This window comes from Trichomycterus rosablanca, chromosome 20 (assembly GCF_030014385.1).
Source record: "Trichomycterus rosablanca isolate fTriRos1 chromosome 20, fTriRos1.hap1, whole genome shotgun sequence".
In the NCBI taxonomy this organism is placed as follows: Eukaryota; Metazoa; Chordata; class Actinopteri; order Siluriformes; family Trichomycteridae; genus Trichomycterus; species Trichomycterus rosablanca.
The window spans coordinates 18,459,169-18,482,929 of NC_086007.1; the positions used below are offsets into that span (position 1 = coordinate 18,459,169).

A 23,761-nucleotide genomic window follows, 5' to 3' on the forward strand; every position below is an offset into this window, starting at 1 on the left:
TGTTGTCTACCTGCACTGTACTGTACTGTCTTGCACTTTTTGTTCTATGTTGCACCTTGGCCCTGGAGGAACGTTGTTGTGTTTCAATATGTACTTGTATATAGCTGAAATGACAACAAACCTCTCTTGACTCTTGATTGGTCACTGATGTTGCCCAAGAAAGACTCAATTAACGTTCCAGTTCATTCCAAAGCTGTTTAGAAGGGCTAAGGTCAGGGCTCGGTGAAGGCCACTGGAGTTCCTTTAAATCAAGCTTTCATATCTTTATAGTCACTGCTTTGTACACAGGGCCACAGTAATGCTAAAACAAAAAGGGTCTTCCCTAAGCATATCATTTCCTTTACATGATTGATTTATTACACCTGTTAGCAACAATTGGGTGCATTTGTTGTGGCTACTTACACTCACAGTGCCTGCCATCACTCTTTAGCTGGTATTGAGTGCGACACTCACACTTATAATGTTCACCTCCCAGATCCACACACCTGTGCTCACAACCTCCATTCTTTACTGAGCATGAGTTCACAGCTGCATTGGAACACACATATGTACTGTACCTTATAAACATACATCTAAGGCACATACACAGTATAGCATCTTGATGACATGTCAAAAGTCTTTGTTAGCAACTTGGAAAGAGTAAGTAAACAGTGTTGTAAGCACCAACACTCATGCGTAAGAAAAATTAACAGTATCCTTATGAAGAAAGGAAAATGGAAGCCATGAGGAAGTTAACAACACATTTCATCTATAAACGAGATTCAGTACTATTAGCTTAATACTTTTCCAGACATTTCCAGGCATTTCTCAGATTGCGGCCAAGCTTAAGGGTAATGAGATAAACATAGATAAGTCGAATCAGGTAAAACTGTACAGCAGCAACGGCTCTATTCATAGGAATGAATACTTTACAGAGTTTACAGTGTGGTTATGGCCAGAGTTACTCAGATCAGATTTTTTCCATCCTGATGTTTGATTTATACATCAAACCTCCTGAGCAGTATGTGTATGTTTTTGTGTGCTGTCAACTATGAATAAAGTGCTAGTTACTTAAAAACAAAGAATAGTGACAAATATGTTCCTATATTTGTGTTAATTCATGCCTGTATGTGTGTGTATACACACTATGTACATGCTAAAAAAAAGGTACACTACATAGTCATAAGTATGAGATTACCCCTTCTAATGTGTAGGTTTGCCTATTTAACCAGACCAATGGCTCACAAGTGCAACATTAGGAATACAACCATGTGATCTCCATAGACAAACTGTACAATAGATAGTAGATAGATAGTAGTAGATGGAGATAGAAATTGTACCTAGTGTCTTTTAACATGGTTCTGTCATGGGATGCCACCTTTAAGTTTACTCAGTTTAACAAAAATATGCCTCACCAGAAATGCCCTGGTCAACTGTAAGTGATGTTCATCAGCAGAGCTGTTTCCTGGATTGTGTCTCCATGTGAGAGCAACCGCTTATAAGCCTTAGATTACCCTGCCCTTAGACTTCATCATTCTTCAATCATTTTCATCTGATTAATCAATCTGAATAAATTAAGGATAAATATCGGCATCCTAGACATCTTGCTTGCTTTGGACTTTAATAACAGATTAAGGAATGTCCTTTCTTGTTGGGGCAGCATGGAGCAAACTCTATTAAAAGTAGTTGACCTAGTTCGGACTGACTGGATAGCAAAACTCTGGTTTTAACATTAGCAAATGCCTTAACAATTATGTAGAATGCCACATCCAACAGTATCTTATCATCCAGAAATGTTTGGTCATGTTTCAAAATCTAGTTGAACACCTTCCCAAGAATGGTGCAAGCTGACACAGCAGTTGGGACCATGTCTACAACAATGCCCATTTGTTTAAAATAAGATGTTTAACTAGCTTGTGTGAATTTGTTGTTCAAGAGTCCAAATACTTGTACTATGTAGAGTAAATCTGCATGTGGTAGCATGACTCTTACCTATGCATGAGCGAGCATCTGTGTGCATGTGGAAACCCTCACCACACTCGCAGTAGAATGACCCAAATGTATTGACACAGTTCTGCTGACAGCCACCATTCAGTTCCTCACACTCATCTATATCTGCAATGATACACAGCACACATACACACTCTAACAAACATTGCACATTATCATTTACTTAGGTGAACTTGGGTGATAATTAGATTTAAATCAACTGTCTTGTGGAATCTTCACCAGTTCTTAATGTGCAAAGGCTTCAAGTTCGTTGAGGTCCAATGGTTTTCCTGCTGCAACTGCTATCTAAATTCCATCAAAGATTTTCATAATGGTTTTTAAATCTGGAGAATAAAAATACCACTCTATGATATTGTGGGACTAATTCCTTAACCAAACTTTGGTTGACTTGGAAGTGTCCATGCCCTGGATTTAGCTGGATTTAGATAATACTGGTATTATAATGGTAAAATAACAATACTGGTAATAGTACCATTGTAAACAAAATTGCTTTACAAAAAGTATAAATCAGAATACAACATTCAAAGTAATGTTAACAGAGGATTTAAGATTAGTACACTGGTAGTTATTTTGCCATTTGTAGCCTGTTTTTTTAAATATCTGTGACACCTTAGATTTTGGGCTAATTTCAGCTTTTAAGAAGGTATATTTTTTATTGCCAGCTGCTGATCCATATGGCCACAAAGTTCCATTCTCACACTCCATAGAACCAAACTTCTTCTGGCATATTCCAGTTGACCCTTCCTGTGCTTTTTGGTCAAGAGAGGTGTGCATTGTGAAGGCCGGTCATGAGGTCCTTGATTGTCCCAGCCTTTATTAGGTCATTCTGTCTTTTGCAATAACACAGGAGGGAGGTAGATTGGGTAGTTTGACCACCTTACAATATGCAAAGGAGTTCAATGTGTGTTGTGACACATACCGTAATCACCGGTATTAAAATTATCAGCAGTTTAAACCACAGTAGCCTTTCTTTTAGTCCATACCAGACATGACAGCCTTCATTCTCTTTTGGTATCATAGAGTCTTAGTCACCCAGCAACCAGTTGGCACTTTAAGCTTTGTCCCTCTTTGGACCACTGCAGGTCTTTGAAGGTCTTTACACCTTTTTATTTTTGGTACATAATACATATGTGTACTATATAAGTGACCACTATCAGATCCCTGACATAGTCATTCCATCTGCATTTTGGGAATTGGTCAAATGTTTTGGCTCATTTGCAGTGGTTTAATTTTTTCATAAATAAATGAAATGATTGTTTTGAAACAAACATTTGTTTGTGTTTGTTTATAAAACATAAAACTAAGGTTCCATTTTGTTTAAGGACCTAAAACATTTCATTTGACACAGTTGTTATAATAACTGTACTTTCATCTGCATTCAGCCTTCAATTTACTGTAACATTCAGATAATTCTTGTGTATGGAGGTTAAGAGCAAGCTGGAGTTTTCCAAAATCTGGAATATCCATTTGGAAATGTTGGTTTTGTACAAACATGTTTCTGTGTGAATGGAAGAGAAACAGGAAACAGGTCCAGAGTTCCTCAGGATAAATGGACTTGTCCATTTCTGCATCTTTCATTACAACATCTGGTAAACACATCACCAGACCTGTTTCCTGTGAATGCTTGTCTTTGTGCATTTCTAAAACTTGTCCTTGAGTAAAACATCTTTAAAATAATATAAGTATTACAAATATTTAAATATAGACAGTGGAGCATTACAGTCATCAAACAAAACATCAATAAATCTAGAAAGTTAAACAAGTTGGCCCCACTCACAAAGCCAAAATAAAATCAAGTGCTAATGTAATTTTTATGTCTGAATATTTCTTACCCTATCAAATTTTCAGACATATTTGTTTATTTAAACCATATTTCCTTGGGACATTTTGTAAAATGGAAGAAAAACAAGAACTTTGTAAGTTTGAATCTCAGCGCTGCAGGCCTCTTCCGCAGGTGGGATTGCTGGAGGGGTTTCCTAATAACTGATGCATGTTGACCCTGACTGGCTGTTAGATGGAGCCTGCACGAAGATGTGGGACAATGGAGATCAGTGTGTGACTCTTCGTACAAGATACTGATCCCAATGTAAACACGTCTCGTGCAGGTGAAAAAAATGCAGTTGACTACTGTGTAAGTCACGGCTCTCCTCGATCACAAGTGAGGGTCAGCAGCAGTAAAGGAAGCAAAATGTGACTGGGAAACCAGATATGACAAGCTTGGGAGAAAAATTTGAGGAAAATGCATAAAAGCAGCAGTTCACATTATTATTTTTGTAACATTTGCTGTTTTACTGATTCAAATTTTCATTCTTTGATTTACACATGAGATGCCAATCAGCAGGATGAAGACATGATGATGGGACCTGTTTTAAATTGTAAGTCAGTTTAAAATGTATCAAATAATACATTATCTGAATAGAGTACAAATCTGACTCAAAGAACAAGAGAGATCTGAGTGAAAAAACATACTACCTCTCTCGAGAACCCCTGTACTGTCAAGGTTGTCTCTTTTTTCTATCTCTTCCTCCCCCACCGTGCTTCAGTTTAACTAACTTACAACTGCAGCTGCAATGGTCTTAAACAAAACATACTGAGGACTGACCCCTTCTATTTTCCCATTCACTCAGTAACATTATAAAACCCAACTAGACCTTTAGCTTACTTAGCACATCCAATACACACACAGACACACAAAATATGTTACTGTGGTGTGATTAGTTAACCTTTTCTTAGTAATAAACCAGTAAAGGTGTGTATCTATAAATGATTTGCATGAGTACCTTTGAAAATGTACATGATTTATGTGTGGGCTACCAATTACAGCTTTAAGAGGTGGGTTGATCTGTTGTCTGTTAAGGTTGTAATTTAATATATTTTAATATAATTATAATTTAATTATAATATAATATAATTTTTTTTATGATAGCCTGTCATAAACCTTTTTCCACTATTCATGAGCAATATTATTGTTTTGGCATATTTTGTGTATGTTACCCTTGCAGGTCTTGCCATCCTCTCCAAGTGTGCTGCCTTCAGGACATTTGCAGTAAAAACTGCCAATAGTGTTGCAGCACGTGCCCTCGCATCCACCGTTCGAGTTCTCACACTCATTCACATCTGCACAAAAAAAGGCCATAAATTACAAAAAGAAAATATTACCCTTTTTTGTACAGTAAAACATTAATTTGATATAAATCACGAGTATGTTTTTTCACAACCCCAAATCAGAAAAAGTTGGAAGTTGGACAGTATGGAAGATGCAAATAAAAAAAATTGGGGCGGGGGCAATTTAGGGCTAGTGATGAGGTGAAAAAACTACAATCACCTGTTGACATCACCTGTTTGGAATCACAGTTATTTATTCATAGTTTGGTACAAAAGCAGCATCCGGGAAAGGCTGAGTTTTTGATGAGCAAAGATGATCAGAGGGTCTCCAGTTTGTCAACAAATGTGTGAGAAAATGATTGAAATGTTTAAAAACAATGTTCCTCAAAGAAAGATTGGAAGGGATTTGCATATTTCTCCTTCTATATCATTAAATATCATGATATCATTAAACAATTCAAGGAATTGGGAGGAATTTCAGCGCGTGAAGTCCAAGGGCGCAAGCCTAAACTGAACGCTCGTGATCTTCGATTCCTCAGATGGCGCTGCATCAAAAACCACCACTCAACAATAGGTGATATAACCACATGGGCAAGGGATTACTTTGGCAAACCTTTGTCAAGCACTACACTACGGAGTTACATGCACAAATGCCACTTACAAATTTACTGTGCAAAAAAGAAGCCTTATGTTAACCATGTCCAGAAGCGGCGTCGACTTCTCTGGGCTCAGAGGAATCTAGGCTGGACCATCACTAATTGGAAACGTGTATTGTGGTCAGATAAATCAGCATTCCAGGTCTTTTTTGGACAAAATGGACACCGTGTGCTCCGGACCAAAGACAAAAAGGACCATCCAGCAACAAGTCCAAAAGCCAGGGTCTGTCATGTTATGGGGCTCTGTCAGTGCCCTTGGCAAAGGTAATTTACACTTCTGTGATGGCAGCATTAATGCAGAAAAGTACATTGAGATCTTAGAGCAACATATGCTGCCTTCAAGACGTCATCTTTTCCAGAGACGTTCATGCATTTTTCAACAAGACAATGCAAAATCACATGCCGCACACATTACAAAGGCATGGCTGCAGAAGAAGAGGGTACGGGTACTGGACTGGCCTGCCTGCAGTCCTGATCTGTCCCCAATAGAGAATTTTGAAACAAAAACTGCGACAACAATGACCCCGTACTGTTGCACATCCTAAGACGTGTTTGCAGAAAGAATGGGACAAAATACAACCTGAAACACTAAATCACTTGGTATCCTCGGTGCCAAAACGTCTTTTAAGTATGGTGAAAAGGAATGGCAACATTACAAAGTGGTAAATTCTTCACTGTCCCAACTTTTTTTGGAATGCGTTGCAGGCCTGAAATGCAGGAATGGATGTTTATTAATAAATTAAATGAAGTTGACCAGACAAAACATGAAATATCTTGGGTTCATCCTGTCTGCAATTAAATAAAAGTCAAAGTAAATGTAAGAAGCTGTGTTTTTTTATTATTTGCATTTTCCATGCTGTCCCAACTTTTTCTGATTTGGGGTTGTACAACTAAAGATTTACATTTCTTTTTTGGCAGCAGTAGTTTCACAAGGACCTAGCAGTGACACTAGAATCCCAGGACTGTAAGTCACTGTGGTTACAGTCATACTGCAACATCAAGTGCTTAATTTTGTTTTGGTCTTTAGGCTGTTCATTGTAACATTTTAATGTGTTATGCCTCTGACACTAGTCTGAACAGGTCATGGTTGTAAACTAACCCACATTCGCAAAACATTACAAATCAAAAAGGACTACCTGACTATTCCAACTAGTTTAAGTAGTTAGTTGTTTAAAATCTATTATTTGGTTTCGTTATCAAAATACACTTTCTAAATTTTTGACCTATTGGCAGTGATAAAGGTTTTAAATAAATGCATGTTTAAAAATTACATGTAGTTCCATTCGTGTTTTCTTTTATGTATTTACTTATTTGCAAGAAAGCTTGGAAAAGTCACTTTCAAAACCAAAAGCACCAAGATCTTCACATAAATTAGGATTGATAGGTTAGAATAAATGTGTCAATGGCTGAGGGTGAACCTTTGACCCTGCTGATCTGCTGAATAGAGATCAGAATGATCTCTATTCAGCAGTGCATAAGTGCATTGAAAGCAGATAAAGTGATCCTAAACCTCATACTAGATCACAATCAATAGTGTTGATCTAAGATACGTTTTTGCAGTAGTAGATGACTTAGGATGAAGTCTGTGAAACCAGCAATGATCACACATCTAAGGAAGCCTATTATGAAGTGCTTATGAAACGCTAGTGTATTCTTTTACATGTAGTGTGCATTAAAAGTAAAGCGAGACCAATTGAGAAAGACAGTTACATAAGTTTTACCGAAGATATACACAGTATGGGCAAATGTAAGTGGACAACATACTATAACACCCACTTAGGCTAGTTTTACATGCCATTTTAAAACCCAGCAAATTTATATAAAGTTGACCCAGTTTTGTGACTTAAAAGGCTTTACTCTTCTGGGAATTCTTTTCACAAGATTTTGGACTCTACTGGAAGTTGTGGCCATTCAGCAACAAGATAGTTGGGAGGGAAGCACTACAATAGGCGAGACCCACATTTTCATCACTCCAAGTGTTCCTTACAACACTCTAGTTGGCGCTTGACATTGTGATCTTAGACTGTGTCTGGCCATGGAAGCTTATTTCACATCGCTCCTAATGCACAGTTCTTGTGCAGATGTTCCTTCCAGAAATATTTGGAGAATTTGTAGTAAATGATGCAACACAAGGCAGTAATAGCTCAGCGGTTAAGATACTGGGCCAGAAATGAAAAGGTAACTGGTTCAAGCCCCAGTATTGCCAAGTTGCCTCTGTTGGGCCCCTGAGCAAGGCCCTTATCCCCAAGTTCCTCAAACTGTATTTAGTGATAATAATAACTTAAATAACTTGGCACAAAAGCGTATGCTAAATGAAGCAAATGTAAATGCAACACAAAATAGGTGAATTTTACATGCTACCAGCATTTTACAGCTGCACTCTGTGAGTTTACAACGTTTACTGCATCGTGGTTAAGCTTTTATTGCTATTACATGTTTAGTCATTGGGCTCCTCTTTAGGCCCTGTGCCCTTTGTTGTAACTGTCCTTGAATAACCTAATGCCTATCTAAATATGAGCATTATAAGTATCAAATTCTCTTAGATCATTTGCATCAAGATACTGTGGTACTGGAGGGTTGCATTTTCTACATGTTATCCAATGATAAACCCAAGAAGAGATATACTATCCATAATGCAAATGAGTTAAGACTATCAAAGACCTGTCAAGTTAAAACATTACAGCAGCAATTATGTCACCGTCAGAGTGTACCACTTAAGACTTTTTCTAGGGTTCTGCCATTAGTTCTTATTGGTGCTGAAAACCCCATTTGATTAACACTATAGAGCAAGTGTGCATTTGTCCAGCTGGTGCTTCAGCTGCCATCAATACTAGATTAGGCTGGATATTCCAAACTCCTTTTCCAGCCCCTAGTGATCAACAACGTGTTTTTACCGTCACTTGCAGTTCCCTGGGTGACCTTTGCCAGAAAGTTGAGAAACTCTGGCTAGCTGACATCCTCCTATTTTGCAATTAGAAGTTCATTACTAGCTCAAAACAAGATGATGAGGGCCAGTGATAGCTCAGTGGATAAGGTACTGGACTAGTAAACAGAAGATTGCCGGTTCAAGCCCCGCCACCACCAAGTTGCCACTGTTGGGTCCCTGAGCAAGGCCCTTAACCCTCAATTGCTCATTGTGTAAGTCGCTTTGGATAAAAGCGTCTGCTAAATGCTGTAAATGTAAATGATGAAGCCATTGCTCGTTATGACTCCAAAACCATCAGTTTATAGTTAATATTGATGACATATAAAGAAATGCTACCCCTTTACTTCAAATTAAACAAGCTATACCATTAAAAGTCCCATTGCGATCTGTGATGTCAATATTTCACAGTACAGAGAGATAAACAGAACACAATTTGACAACATAATCACATTGATTGTAGAGAAGGTGTCTTGGAATTAAGCTGGCACTGTTTCCTGCTTTGGGATAAACATAGAGTTGTGGAATATGAAGAGCCTATATTCAGAGTTACTAGTTATTCAGTATAACCCACTAAGTTTTATAATTCCATTTACCACACAAGCAAATTTTGCAACAATTCTGGATGAAAATGTGTGGCTGGGACATCCCACTTACTGAGGCAATCAAAGCAACATGGGTTACATGGAAAATCAGCTTCCAAACCTGTCGTTGATTCATTTCACTAGATGCTATTTTCCACTTACTTTGCCTCAAACAGCTACAACAGAATTCTGTGTCTTGTGTAATGCACAGTATGTACACGGTAACCACAGTTCTAAAGTGGCTTCAGTCATTTTCTTGTAAGTTCTTAGCCCTTTTGGCTAATTGGGTAACAGAAATTGTAGAATTGGCTGATGTCAAATCATGGTAATATATGGATTCTGCACAAAATCCTTTATGTTGTGGTTTTCCCATAGGCAAAATCTTGCCCCTGTTTCTAGTCCTTCTTTGTTCAAAAATTTGGACAGACCTTGTTGATGCTACTCAAGATGTTTTTCTTGGCTAGATAATTCAAGAGTCTAGCCAGTAGAAACACAGCTAATATTTGCAAAAAAACAACTGAATCTTTTGGGATGATGTTTTATGGACCTTACGCTGGTGCAGTGGGCCCTGGGTTCCTCCTGGTGCAGGACAGTACCTGGCCTCATGTGGCAAGAGTGTGTAGGCAGTTCCTGGACGATGAAGGCATTGATGCCATTGACTGGTCTACATGTTCCCCAGACCTGAATCCAATTGAGCACAGGGCTGAGGAATAATGCTGATGGGGGTGTGGCCCTCCGTACACAGTGCCCGTCAAGTATATGAACTCGACTCGTGCAGGTGAAAAATGCACTATCTGTACTGACTGTGCATACCGAAGGGGGCGCATGTCAGTTGAGAGGCGTCCTCAGTCAGCGGTGAAGGGTCGAATCAGTATAGAGGAAGCATTCAGGGTAATTGGACACGACTAGACTGGGGGCTAAAATTTGGGGGGAAAAAGAGGGGGGAAAAAATAAAAAAATAATTAAAAAAAAAAGGTTGGGACTGTGTGCATATCTCACTTAGTGTATAAACATATCAACATGGATTCAACCATACATGCACACAGACAATGTTTTTAAACTCACCATACTGGCAGCGTGTTCCCTGGAAGCCAACCGGACAATCACACATGCGTTCCCCTGTCTGTGCACATCTACCTCCATTAAAACAGGTGTCTGGGGAACATAGTCCTTGATACACACACACACACACAGATCTATCTTAGGCTTTCTATGTGTACAAAATAAAAATATGATTTAGTTTAGTTGTACAATAGTGTTTTTGCTTAGACAAAATCCACAAATCTTTATCTTCTATGTAAAATCTTGTTTAATACACTCCACTTCTCAATATATAAATAAAGTGAATTAAGTATTTTAAAAGTATTAAATTGTAAACAAAAAGTGTTTAGAAAATCACTATTTTTATGAGTTGCTCTTATTTAAAGATCTTTGACACAAAATGTTTTAGGATGCACTAAAGGAAAATTAGAATGTCCTTCATGAGAAATTGGCTGCACAACTTCCCTATTAAAACTACTTGAATGAGTCCACTTTGTATAGTGCCTAAATAAAATACAAGGCTGGTCTGTTTAGCAGCATAGTAAAAACAAGCCTTGAATCCTGCATCATCTGTACATCTTCTTTCAAGATATTAGGCATTTTTTTGTTTTAATGTCTGGGGTTATCTCATATAGTTTGTTGGTTTTTTGTTTGATTCATTCAGCAATACATCTTTTTTATGAAATAGGTGATTATTGTGTTTTTTAGGTCTGTTGGGGGAATGAGACTTTGGTCTTAATGTTCAAGGAGTTTTTTGCTGTAGTGTCTGCTGTATTTCACTTAAGACCACAGTGTCTAGGTACCAAGCAGAAGTGTTTTAAGTTTTTGAAAATATGCTTTTGAGACTATGCAGATCATTGTCTGCTGGCATCTTGTTTTCAGTGGCATGAGGATTGCTTGGGCTTTTGCTGTAAATATTGTGCTCTGTTCCGGTATGTTCTGTCCATACTGAGTGTTTCCCGCTACCACTGCTGCAGCTACTTGTTTTTTGCTTTTAGCTCCATAGAAATGCTGTTATGATATATGCTGATATGTACGTGGGAAGGTCACTGCTTTTTTTGTTTTCTGTTTAGCTGCTGGAATTTCCATTGGCACATGGACACACACACACACACCAACATTTGAAGCATACAGTACTCACTGTGTAAGCAGCCTCTCTCCTCTGCTCGCTGGGTCCATCCTGGACAGCATTTATACACAGTCTGCAGATTCATACTGTACACTTGCTTATACATTGTAAAGTAAGCTGTCCTGTAAGTAAAAGATTGGGGGGGGAAGTTAGAAAGTTTTGTTAGACTTGCATTTGTAATTATAAAAGTTATATTAAAAGACAGAAGCTTGACACAAGAAAAAGTATATACAGTGGTGTGAAACACTGTGTGCTTTTTTTATTGCATATGTGTCACAACTGGCAATTAAACATCATTGAAAAAAACTTGTAATACAAAGAGAATGTTGTGTAAAAAAGACAACATTTTAAAAAGCTCAATTTAATTTAAGTAATACAATTATCCAGCAGATTAAAACGACATATAATCCCCAGCATCATATAATATCAGTGTTTATGACTCCAGAATGTGAAAAAAGGAAAAAAGAGATAGCAAGACACCGCTGCTAACCATTACAAACTTGAAGTTCTTGTTTTACATACAACCTTTATGCTCCTCAAAAACTTGAATAGATGACCTTTTTGGATAACAATAATCTCTTTAGGTCTAGCAAAAGACACAACATTTTATGGTAAAAACATTATACCAATAGTCAGAAATGGCTGTAACAGTGTGAGTGTTTTACTGCACCAAGAAAATAATGAAATCTATTCTCTAACAGACAGAATGTTAAAGGTAATTCCATGAGCTAAAAATAAGGTGTAATTAAGGCAGCAAAACAAAAATCCAAAATACAAATAAAATTAAGTTGAAATATAGTATAGATCTATACTACAATAGACCCTTGAGTTACGAACAGTTTACCATACGAACATTTCAGGTTACGAGCAATCTGTTTCAACTTAACGTACAAACCGAAATTCGCGAAACACGTGACGTCACAAACAAGTTGACTCCAACCGTCTCTCTCTCTCTATATATATATATATATACAGTGAGCAAACATTCGGAGAGCGGACGGTGTTTTTCCGGTGTTTTCTTTACATTTTGTAAAATTCAATATTAAAATGTCCCCAAAGAAGCTGCAGAGAAAGCGTAGTGTTGAAAAATTAAAAAGTCTATTACATTTGTTGGGTTGTATAATTGCTCCTGCCAGTAGCTGTCACTGTGTATCAGGCAGCGGGGACAGTGAGTAAGAGAGAAGAAGGAATTCGTAAAGTATTCTTTCTTTCGTGCAATTACACCTACAAAATACAATACTATTAAAATAAAGAAGGAGATAATAGAGAAATATGAGAGTTATGTTTCTGGTAGATACATTTTATAAAAAAAGGAAATGTATTATGGTGTATGGTACAGCACACGCCACTGTACTGAATGTGTGTTTTTTATGTACAGTACTACTGTGAATTGTTGTTTATTATTGTTTATTACAGGAATGTCTATTCTATAATTTAAGATTTAAGGCAAATATACTTGTTTTATAACAAAAAAGACCATTTAAGACATTAGAAAGGTTAGGTAAGGGGGTGGATTGGGAGGTCTGGCACGGTTTAATTCTATTTACATGATTTATTATGGGAAAAACAGGTTTAACTAACGAACATTTTGACTTAAGAACAGCCCTTTGGAACCAATTAAATTTGTAAGTCAAGGGTCTACTGTATTTAATATATTATACTATGAAATAAAGTTAAAATATAGTCCACATTTGAACTCAAGAATAATATCAGATTACAGAAAGTGTTAAGCTGTGATCATTGTCAATAATGGTAGTAAAGCCTGTTTTTAAGCAGGCTAATACTTTTTTCCATTTACATGGATGTTGGATAACTTAGATAACTTTGATTCCTAAATAAATATATTATTTAAAGTTTTAGACAGGTGTGGAAAATATGCTGCAAAGTAAGAGGTTTCAGGTTTGGGGCTGCATTTTAGCAAATAGAGTTGGGGATTTGGTCAGGATTAATGGTGTCCTCTTTAGCATAAAGAAGAACAAGGAGTCCTGGAAGTGATGACATGTTCCCCACAGAGCCCTGATCTCAACATCACTGAGTCTGTATGGGATTACATGAAGAGACAGGTGGATTTTAGCAAACCTACATTTACAGAAGATCTGTGGTTAGTTCTCCAAGATGTGTGGAACAACCTCCCTGCCGGGTTCCTTCAAAAACTGTGTGCAAGTATACCTAGAAGAATTGATGCTGTTTTGAAGGCAAAAAGTGGTCACACCAAATATTGATTTGATTTAGATTCCTCTTTTGTTTTTGCACTTTGTTCATTTACAAAAATAAACCATTAACACTTTTGTTTTTGTAAGCATTCTTACTTTGCAGCATTTTTTGTATTATACGGGTCAGATCTGGAAATCTTTTCTTTAAAAAATAAATGTTCAAAAGTGTAACAGACCCACCTGTCATAGAGATTTTATTATCTTGGTGTTGTTAACCAAATTTACTGCAAGTGAAATAATTATAATAATGTCACATCGGGTTCACTAAATTTCTTCATTGTAACTTGGTAAACTGCCGTGTGAAATTAGCAGATCTAAGACATTACTTGCAAAGGTTACTCAGGTTTTACATTTAAAATGGGCTTAGGTGTTTTACCTTCTCTCGAAGCCCATGCACCAACGCTGGGGTGAGCAACCTTGTCTCCACACCCTCACCATTCGTGTAAACGCCTGAACACATGGCTGCAACATGCCCATCATCTGTACCTCCTCCTGCTTACACACGTTCAGCCTAAAATTAAAAGATGATACTGATAATTCTGCTGTGGATATTGGTCAGTAAATGAATAAACAAAGTACTCAGATATTCATTTATTCATTAATTTATTCCATTTTTAAAATCAGGCAGGTCGCAGCTTGTCTCTGAAGGCAATGTGAAGCCTAAAGCCTGTAAGATAGTCAAAAAAATCACCTGCAGGACACTTAATGTAATGTAAAACAATACTGAGGCTAAAGTGCCACAAACTAAAGAAAAATGACAAAAGTAAAAGGTGGTCACAACAATGTCAAAAAATATATGAATAAAAGTAACCAAAAGAACCCAAACAAAATCCACAGGCCAAACTGTAGAAGTGACAGAACAAATACACAAGTGCATTTCGTCGGAGCAGGGGGTATCACACTCCACGAGCTCATCCAGTAAAGAAACGAAGGAAGTTTTCCACACAGGAAGATAAGCCTTAGCTGCTCCCAGTGAATGTAAAAACTCAGGTGCCCATGCACTCGTCTTACAACAGCATCAGTGATACACACCCAGTAAAAATACACAACCACTTCGAAAAGTGGGAAAAAATAGATAATAAGAAATGTACAAAAGTTGAGTCACCAGAATTACCAGCTACTCAATCCACTGGTCTGTGGTAACCCAGGCTCTCAGAAAAACCCTAAGAACTATACCAGAACCAATGGCAGCAAAACCAAGAACAAAGGCAGACTTCCATGCCTGATGCTAAGATTCTCCCGATCTTCACCTGCTGCTTCTGTAGGAGGGCACCCCCACCTTATTAGCTTCAGTCTACTTTATTTTTAATTGAGTTTTGTTAGGTCTGAAGCCCACCCACAAACACTGAGTGACCAGTCCACTGCAAAGCTTTACACACGTACTATTCCTTACTGAATGAGACCTAGAGATACATTTGTTTAGCCAATCCATTTGGCTAATGAGGTGGAGGAAATCTGAGTACTAAACTTCCTATACCTCAGCTTCTTGCAACATTCCCACCACTCTTTCTTTTATTCACGCACATGTACTCCGTTTTACTCCTGCTAACTTGCATCACCCTTCTCAATGCATATCTCCATCTCTCCAGGCTCTCCTCAACCTGCTCCTTACTCTTGTTACAAATCACAGTGTCATCTGCGAATGTCATAGTCTATGGAAACTTCTGCCTAACCTCGTCTATCAGCCTTCCCATGACCACTGCAAACAAAAAAGGACTCAGAGCTGACCCTTCAGCAGTCCTACTTCCACTTTACACCTGTCAATACTTCTTACTGTGTGTTATTCTTGTAACACTGTACCACCAGCACTTCAGCTAAGTCTTTACATGCTCTGACTTATGAAAAGGCAACATTAACATCAATGTCATTTAGTGCTGGAACTGTCATTTTGGCAATAAAAAACATTTTGTTGAAAACGGTAAATAATTGTATAAAGTAGAAACCAAACATTTTTTGCTGAAAATAAGACAATTTGCGAGTGCTAATCAACCAACCATCCTTAATGTTAGCCATCATAGCTAAGTTACATAAAAAAGTTAACTAGCCACATATTAACAAAGCAACCAGAATTCAACTAACATTAATGTCTTTATGGGGCGGCATGGTGGCTAAGTGGGTAGCATGGTCGCCTCACAGCAAGAAGGTCCTGGGTTTGATCCCCAGGTGGGGCGGTCCGGGTCCTTTCTGTGTGGAGTTTGCATGTTCTCCCCGTGTCTGAGTGGGTTTACTCTGGGTGCTCCAGTTTCCTCCCACAGTCCAAAGACATGCAAGTGAGGTGAATTGGAGATACAAAATTATCCATAACTGTGTTTGATATAACCTTATGAACTGATTAACCTTGTGTAATGAGTAACTACCATTCCTGTCATGAATGTAACCAAAAGTGTAAAACATGACGTTAAAATCCTAATAAACAAACAAACAAACTTCTTCATGTTGTAATGTTTAGAAAACCCACGTGAACTCTCATTAAAGTGTCAATCATTGTAGCGATGTAAAAAAGCAGTGTTTCATTACATTGCAGACAGTATGAACCCAAGATATTTCATGTTTTGTCTTGTCAACTTCTGGTCAAGATTGTAGGCTGGCCAGTCCAATACCTGGTCAGAATTGCAGGCTGACCAGTCCAGTACCCATATCCTCTTCTTCTGCAGCCATGCCTTTGTAATGTGTGCAGCATGTGGTTTTGCATTGTCTTGTTTAAAAATGCATGAATGTCCCAGGAAAATATGTTATCTCGAGGGCAGCATATGTTGCTCAAAAATCTTAGTGTACTTTTCTGAATTGATGCTGTGGCACATAAGTGTAAATGACCTTTGCCAAGGGCACTGACACAGCCCCATACCATGACAGACTCTGGCTTTTGGACTTGTTGCTGATAACAGTCTGGATGTTTTTTTTTCTTTTTTGGTTTGGAGCACACAACATCCATTTCTTCCAAACAAGATCTGAAAAACTAATTTGTCTGACCTCAATACACGTTTCCACTGTGTGATGGTCCATCCCAGATGCCTCAGAGTCCAGAGAACTCACTTTTGTACATGGTTAACATAATGCTTTTTTAGCAAGGTAAAGTTTAAGTGGCATTTGTAAATGTAACTTTCTATTGTAGTGCTTGACAAAGCGTTGCCAAAGTAATCCCTTGCCCATGTGGTTATTTCACTTATTGATATATTGCCGTCTGAGGGATCAGAGATCACGGGTGTTTAGCTTAAGCTTGAGGCCTTGACTTTTAGGCACTAAAATTCCCTGACATTCCTTGACAATTGAATTGTTTAATGATACTACGCACTATTAGGAAGATATTAGGCAGCATCAGAAAAAAGAAAAGTTAAGAGCAGTAGGAAAATGAGTACCAGTCAGATGATAGAAGTATTCAGAAGCACAAGAGATTGGTGTGTCTTAATAATTGCCAGTGAGATCAGATATGGTCAATACTCATTCCATAATTTCTGAACATCACAGTAAGAATACCAGTTGTTTACTAATAACAGAGAGCGGGAGAGAGAAAGGATGCAAGGATGCTGACATGACAGTAAGAGCAGGTGATATAGGGGTGAGAATGAAAAGGACCAACACTGAATATATTAGAATATGGGACCAGAGGAGACGAGGAGTGAGAGCTTCAAAAAGAAGATAGGTTGAGAGGAGAGCAGAACAGAGCAGATGTCCCTGCTGCCCCCCCCCCCCCCCCAAGTGTACCTGTACAGAAATAAAACCAACAATTTCCTAAATGTTGGTCACCTTGGCTTCATAAAACAATGCATAGATTTCTTTTTCTAGGATTGTGGTTAGGGTTGTACTTTATTAATTCCATATCTCTACCAGTACAAGATTTGCAGAATTTGGCCCCTGACACACATCCATACCACTATCTATGCTGTCTTTTTGAATTTGGTGCATTAGTCAATCTCAGATGAATCTGAGCCCATAGCAGTCACTGACGCTGATGGGTGTTGCTGGTTTACAGTAACCTCTTAGCCTTATATTTCCCCTGTCCCAATTGTGACAATGTAGTAAATGTTTAAGCTGCATTTTGAAGAAATGTTTTACAACTCTTTCAATGTAAACTGATTCAAAAGAAAAGATCACAACCACCTCAATGCCAGGAACCTTTTAACACTGCATCTTGTTGAAACATCAAATAATTGAAAATTAATCCAATAGAAAATGAATAGCACAAAAATTAAAACTAGTTGTCACAAGAATCTTAGCTCTGCTACTGGCAGGCCGGGCACCTATACAGACAATGACTGGCTCGTCCGAGGGTGGGAAGGAATTCTATATGCTGTAATTCTGACCTCTTCTGGCATTTTCACAGAGGCAGGGATCATGAAGCTATACGGATCTACATATGGATATTATATACTATATACGGATCCCACCTAATGCAAGTGAAAAGCTACTGCACACATGTCAGAAGAAGTGTGTGTTTGTCAAGGCTCTTCTCAATCAGTAGTAGAGGTCCAAAGCAGTAGAGGAAGCAAAATGCAATCGGGTTATTTGGTATGACAAAATTGGGAGGAAAATTGGGGGGAAATGCATATAAATAATAATTAAAAAGAGTAAATACTGGTGCAGCCCATGTCCAGTGTGGGCCCAAACAGACGGTCCACTTCAAAAAGGGCTGTCATACCACCTCTGGGGCAGCTTACTTGTCCAAATTGGTTCCCACATAACACCCAAAAAGGTGGTGACACTGGCTGATTCTCAGAAAAAGATAAAAAATGTGCTGACCTTGTACATATTTTATGAAGGACTGGGTTATATATAACCCCAATCCCAAAAAGTTGGGCCAGCAGATAAAATTTAAATGAAAACATAAAAGCACTTTCTTTTACAGGTATGTAACTGACAACATGGCAAAACATGATATAAATACAGCTAAAAAAAACACCGAAATAATTCATTTAAAATTTATATCAAACTTTAATTTGACCTATAATCTGTGAAATTCAATTGAAAAACCAACTAAAATAATGTGGTTGCATAAGTGTACATATCCTCTTATAATCGGTAGTGTGGCTGCGTTTAGACTTAACCAATCACAAAGAGAGCTTTCAGCTTACAAAGTATCAAAAGAATCTCATTGTTGAAAGGTCAGGAGTAGGATTAAAATATTCAAGGCATTATACACTGATCAGCCATGAAATTAAAACCATCTCCTTGTTTCTACACTCACTGTCCATTTTATCAGCTTCACTTACCATATAGAAGCACTTTGTAGTTCTACAATTACTGACTTGTAGTTCATCTGTTTCTCTACATACCTTTTTAGCCTGCTTTCACCCTGTCCTTTAATGGTCAGGACCCCCACAGACTACCACAGAGCAGGTATTATTTAGGTGGTGGATCATTCTCAGCACTGCAGTGACAATTACATGGTGGTTGTGTGTTAGTGTGTGTTGTGCTGGTATGATGAGACACAGCAGTGCTGCTGGAGTTTTAAAATACCATGTCCACTCACTGTCCACTCTATTAGACACTCCTACCTAGTTGGTCCACCTTGTAGACATAGAGTCAGAGACGATCGCTCATCTATTGCTGCTGTTTGAGTTGGTCATCTTCTAGACCTTCATCAGTGGTTACAGGACGCTGCCTACGGGGCGCTGTTGGCTAGACATACTTTTGGTTGGTGGACTATTCTCAGTCCAGCAGGGACAGTGAGGTGTTTAAAAACTCCATTAGCATTGCTGTGCCTTATCCACTTATACTAGCACAACACACACTTACACACCACCACCATGTCAGTGTCACTGCAGTGCTGAGAATGATCCATCACCCAAATAATACTTACTCTGTAGTGGTCCTGGGAGAGTCCTGACCATTGAGGAACAGCATTAAAGGGGGCTAACAAAGCATGCAGATAAACAGATGGACTACAGTCAGTAATTGTAGAACTACAAAGTGCTTCTGTATGGTAAGTGAAGCCGATAATGTTATGGCTGATCAGTGTACATTATTAAACATGGAACACAGTGAAAATGGTCAACAACAAGTGAATAAAATATGGATCAACAGTGACATTACCAAGAACTGGACATCACACAAAAAGTGATGAAAAGACAAGAAAAAAAAATTCTTCCATACTCTGATATGTCTGGGCTGTGGGGTAGCATGGCTAAACAGAAACCGTTTCTTACAAAGAAAAACAAACAACTCCGCTACTTTTCGCAATCCTACATCAAGTCTGTCAAAAGCATGTGGGAAAATGTGTTATAGTCTGATGAGACCAAGGTTAAACTTTACCCATAATTTTAAAAGGTATGTTGAGAGTCAAAACAGCACAATACCCACCGTTGAAGCTGTTTTTCTTAAGCTAAAACTGGGGCTTTAGTCAAGAGTCTACTCTACTGGTAGACTTTTTATATAAATTCTAGTGTATGTTTTACTATATCAACTGTATTTATTTCATAAATAAAAGTACAAGTAAATATAAATAAATATGATAATTCCTAATATTATGCCTTTAAAACATTGCAAAAATAGTTGGGACAAGTCCAGTTTGCAGCCCAGGCCTGTCTTCTGTTAAAAATAGCTAAAGCTAAAGGCACATTGTGAAGCAGACAAAAGAGACAAAAGACATCCTGGACTGTTCATTAGCTAAAGTATTATATCAAGAAAGAATGACAAAAAACAGTTGGTTTTCTCAGTTCCACATAATTCAGAACAATGTTGAAAAAAGGGAGATGTATTGCAATATTAAGCATGACAGTGTCCCACATTGGAATGTTTTACAGCCTTAAATTTTAGAATAAACTGCAAAAAAACAAACAAAAATCAATTGAGTAGTTTAGTTAAAACATTTCCAGAACAGGTAGGATGTTTTGTAAAACGCAATAAAAAGCAAAATTGTGATTTGTTAATTCTTTTGAATCTTTATTTAACTGATAAAAGTAGAAATATAAAATCTCCAATGTCTTTATTTACCAAAATACTTTTTTTTGTAAAAAAAAAAAACCACATTTAGAATTAGTTGGGACAGAGACATGTTTACCCCTGTGTTCCATCATCTTTCCAATTAATAAGACTTTTTAATGATTTTGGGAACTTAGAACACTAATAGTTGCAGTTTTGCAAGTGATTTTTTTCTATAATCTTGCTTGATATGAAGCATCAGCTGCTGTGGCCACCATTGCCTGATTTTCCTCCTCATGATGCACCATACATTTTCAATAGGAGACAGATTATGGAATGAGATCCCCTTAATAGCAGCATGTGTCTCTCTAAAATCCCAATATATTTGCATCAATTGTAGTTTCACACATATGCAAGTTACCCATGCCATGGGCACTGATGCACCCCAGATGCCATGACAGTCTGAATGGTCCTTTCCATCTTTGACAACGAGCGGATTGTGTTAAGTAACAATGGTTTTCTGAAGTACTCCTGTGCCCATGTTGCTATATATATATCACAGTAGCTTGATGGTTTCTTGTGCAATGCTGTCTGAGAGCTGACAGCAATGCCATACACAGGCTGAGGTCTCTCCTCATTCTCTAAATCTTTTCAAATATTATTATCAGTAGATAGTGAAAAACTAAATTCTTTGCGATCTTGCACTGAGAATTGCTCTTTTTGAATTGATCTTAAATTTGGCACAAAATGGTAAGTCACAACTTTATTTCTTGTAAAGACCCAACCATGATTCCCTCTCCTGTTACCAATTCACCTGCTTATTGTGAAATGCTGTACCTCGAATTTCTATAAACTTTCACTCTTATTCTGTCCTTGTCCAAACTTTTTGAAGTGTGTTGCAAACATCAAATTCTAAATGTGTTCATATTAACAAAATACAATAAAATTGATCAAAACATTGGAAATCTTTTTTTTTTCTACTTTTGTCACCTAAATAAAGATTTAAGAGAATTAACAAATCACAGATTCTTTTATTGCATTATACAAAACTCCCAACTTTTTCAGAAATGGGGTTTGTATATCTTGTCTTTGTATTGTTTTAACGAAATACAGATCAACAAGACTTTGCAAATCATTGCTACTGATTTTGCTATTGATATCAATTTTTGCTATTGATATTGCATTTTATTTAGATTTATTCTACCTTCCCAACTTAAAAAAAGACATTTAATGTAGACATTTTTATACTTTTGGTTTGTATCTTTTATAAATTACTTACGTTAATACGTAATTTTGTGGTCTTGAAATGATGTAGTAACATGCGCTAAGGTGACATCTAGTGGACAATTCTGGTCCCTGCAATTCATTATCCGATGAACTCATTACAAATCTTCCTCTTTCGTCAGTTCAGATAAATAACGTTAACAAAACTTTTGTTTTTACTTTCAAGTTTTTTACTTGGTTGTTTTTAAGTGGATCGAAATGAAACATTATACAATTTGATTTTATTAAGATAAGCAGTCGTTCCATGCATATTCATTATTTAGTATTTACCGTAATTAACGTCCTGTAAATAAAAGCTGAGTTACTTACATATCGGACTGTAGCTGAATAGTTGAACCGATGTGCAGAAAACTTAAAGAAACCACCAGTACAAGCCAGCACCAAAGTTTCCAGCCGCTCATTCTGCACTTCTGATTTAAACTGAAGATCACACAGGACAGTTCGAACAGATTCAACGTATCAGTAATGATCCAGCAGTATTAAATATGCACTATGCCTCTGCAGTGTGCACTTACTACTTATTACTACATTTATAAACTAAATTGTTATAAAGCAGTCGTTGGGTGTTTAAGAGCAATGAAATAAAAGTCTCTAAGGCAGGCTCATCTCTCATGCAGAAAAGTGTGTCTTATTTGTTCTCTGCTGCCTCAGTAAACTGCTCCACAGCAGGGGCGACCACTGTCACTGAGGCTCCATCCTAACTCACTCCTTGCTCCCTGTTTATGCTCACTACATATAGTAGAATGTATCTTATATAACTAAATTGGTATATTATTTTGTGATTCTGCAGTAGATTCGCTTTTTAAATTGTCTTTAATAATAATATTGCATTAGTATAAAGACGTCTACGATAATATATATTTAATATTTTAAATAATATCACAGTGGTACAGATGGAAAAGTGCCTCACAGCTAATCCACATTCATCCTCTTTGCCTCTGGTCACCGTCTACGAGTAGTTGTTAGTTTTCGTTAGTTATTTTTTACTTCCCAAACATTATAACTGCCCATGGATGTGAATTATTAATACATAGGTGCATGATGGCATTCACTGGATGGGTGCCAAGGCAACAGTGGACCCGGTGTGACCCAGATTAAGCAATCTGTAAAATAATAGGTATTAATGAAATAGCCCTGCTAAAACACAGCTGACCAATCTTTAATGGTAAAGCACAGTAAATACTGGCCATTATCAACACTGGCTTGTGAACCACCAAGTCTAAATTACCACTTTGTAATGTTGTCATTCCTTTTCACCACACTTAAAAGACGTTTTGGCACCAAGGTTACAAGTGATTTAGTGTTTTGGCTTTTATTTTGTCTCATTCTTCCTGCAAACACGTCTTAAGATGTGCAACAGTACGGGGTCGTCGTTGTTGCATTTTTTCTTTCAAAATTCTCTATTGGGGAAGGGTCAGGACTGCAGGCAGGCCAGTCCAGTACCTGCACCCTCTTCTTCCAGTTAAAAAATGCAAGGACTTCCCTGGAAAAGATGACGTCTTGAAGGCAGCATATGTTGCTCTAAGATTTCAATGTACTTTTCTGCATTAATGCTGCCATCACAGAAGTGTAAATGATATTTGCCAAGGGCACTGACACGACCCCATACCATGACAGACCCTGGCTTTTGGACTTGTTGCTTGTTTCCATCTTTGGTCCGGAGCACACGGCATCCATTTTTTCCAAAAAAGACCTGGAATGCTGATTCATCTGACCACAATACACGTTTCCACTTAGTGATGGTCCATCCTAGATGCCTCTGAGCCCCGAGAAGTCGACGCCGCTTCTGGACATGGTTAACACAAGGCTTCTTTTTGCACTGTAAAGTTTTAAGTGGCATTTGTGCATGTAACTCTGTATTGTAGTGCTTGACAAATGTTTGCCAAAGTAATCCCTTACCCATGTGGTTATGTGGTTATATCAGCTATTGTTGAGTGGCGGTTCTTGATACAGTGCCGTCTGAGGGATCGAAGATCACA

General features: G+C 37.7%; 1 protein-coding gene across 1 annotated transcript in view; it reads right to left on the reverse strand.

Annotated features, from left to right (window-relative positions):
- The window catches only part of megf6 (multiple EGF like domains 6), a 55,711-nt gene extending 40,422 nt beyond the window's left edge, over positions 1-15,289 (reverse strand). The window contains 7 exon segments of the mRNA XM_063016478.1: positions 403-528; positions 1,972-2,094; positions 4,984-5,106; positions 10,323-10,427; positions 11,440-11,549; positions 14,017-14,151; positions 15,165-15,289. Of these exon segments, the coding sequence (XP_062872548.1) occupies positions 403-528; positions 1,972-2,094; positions 4,984-5,106; positions 10,323-10,427; positions 11,440-11,549; positions 14,017-14,151; positions 15,165-15,289 (847 nt within the window).
- Between the last annotated feature and the right edge of the window lie 8,472 nt (positions 15,290-23,761).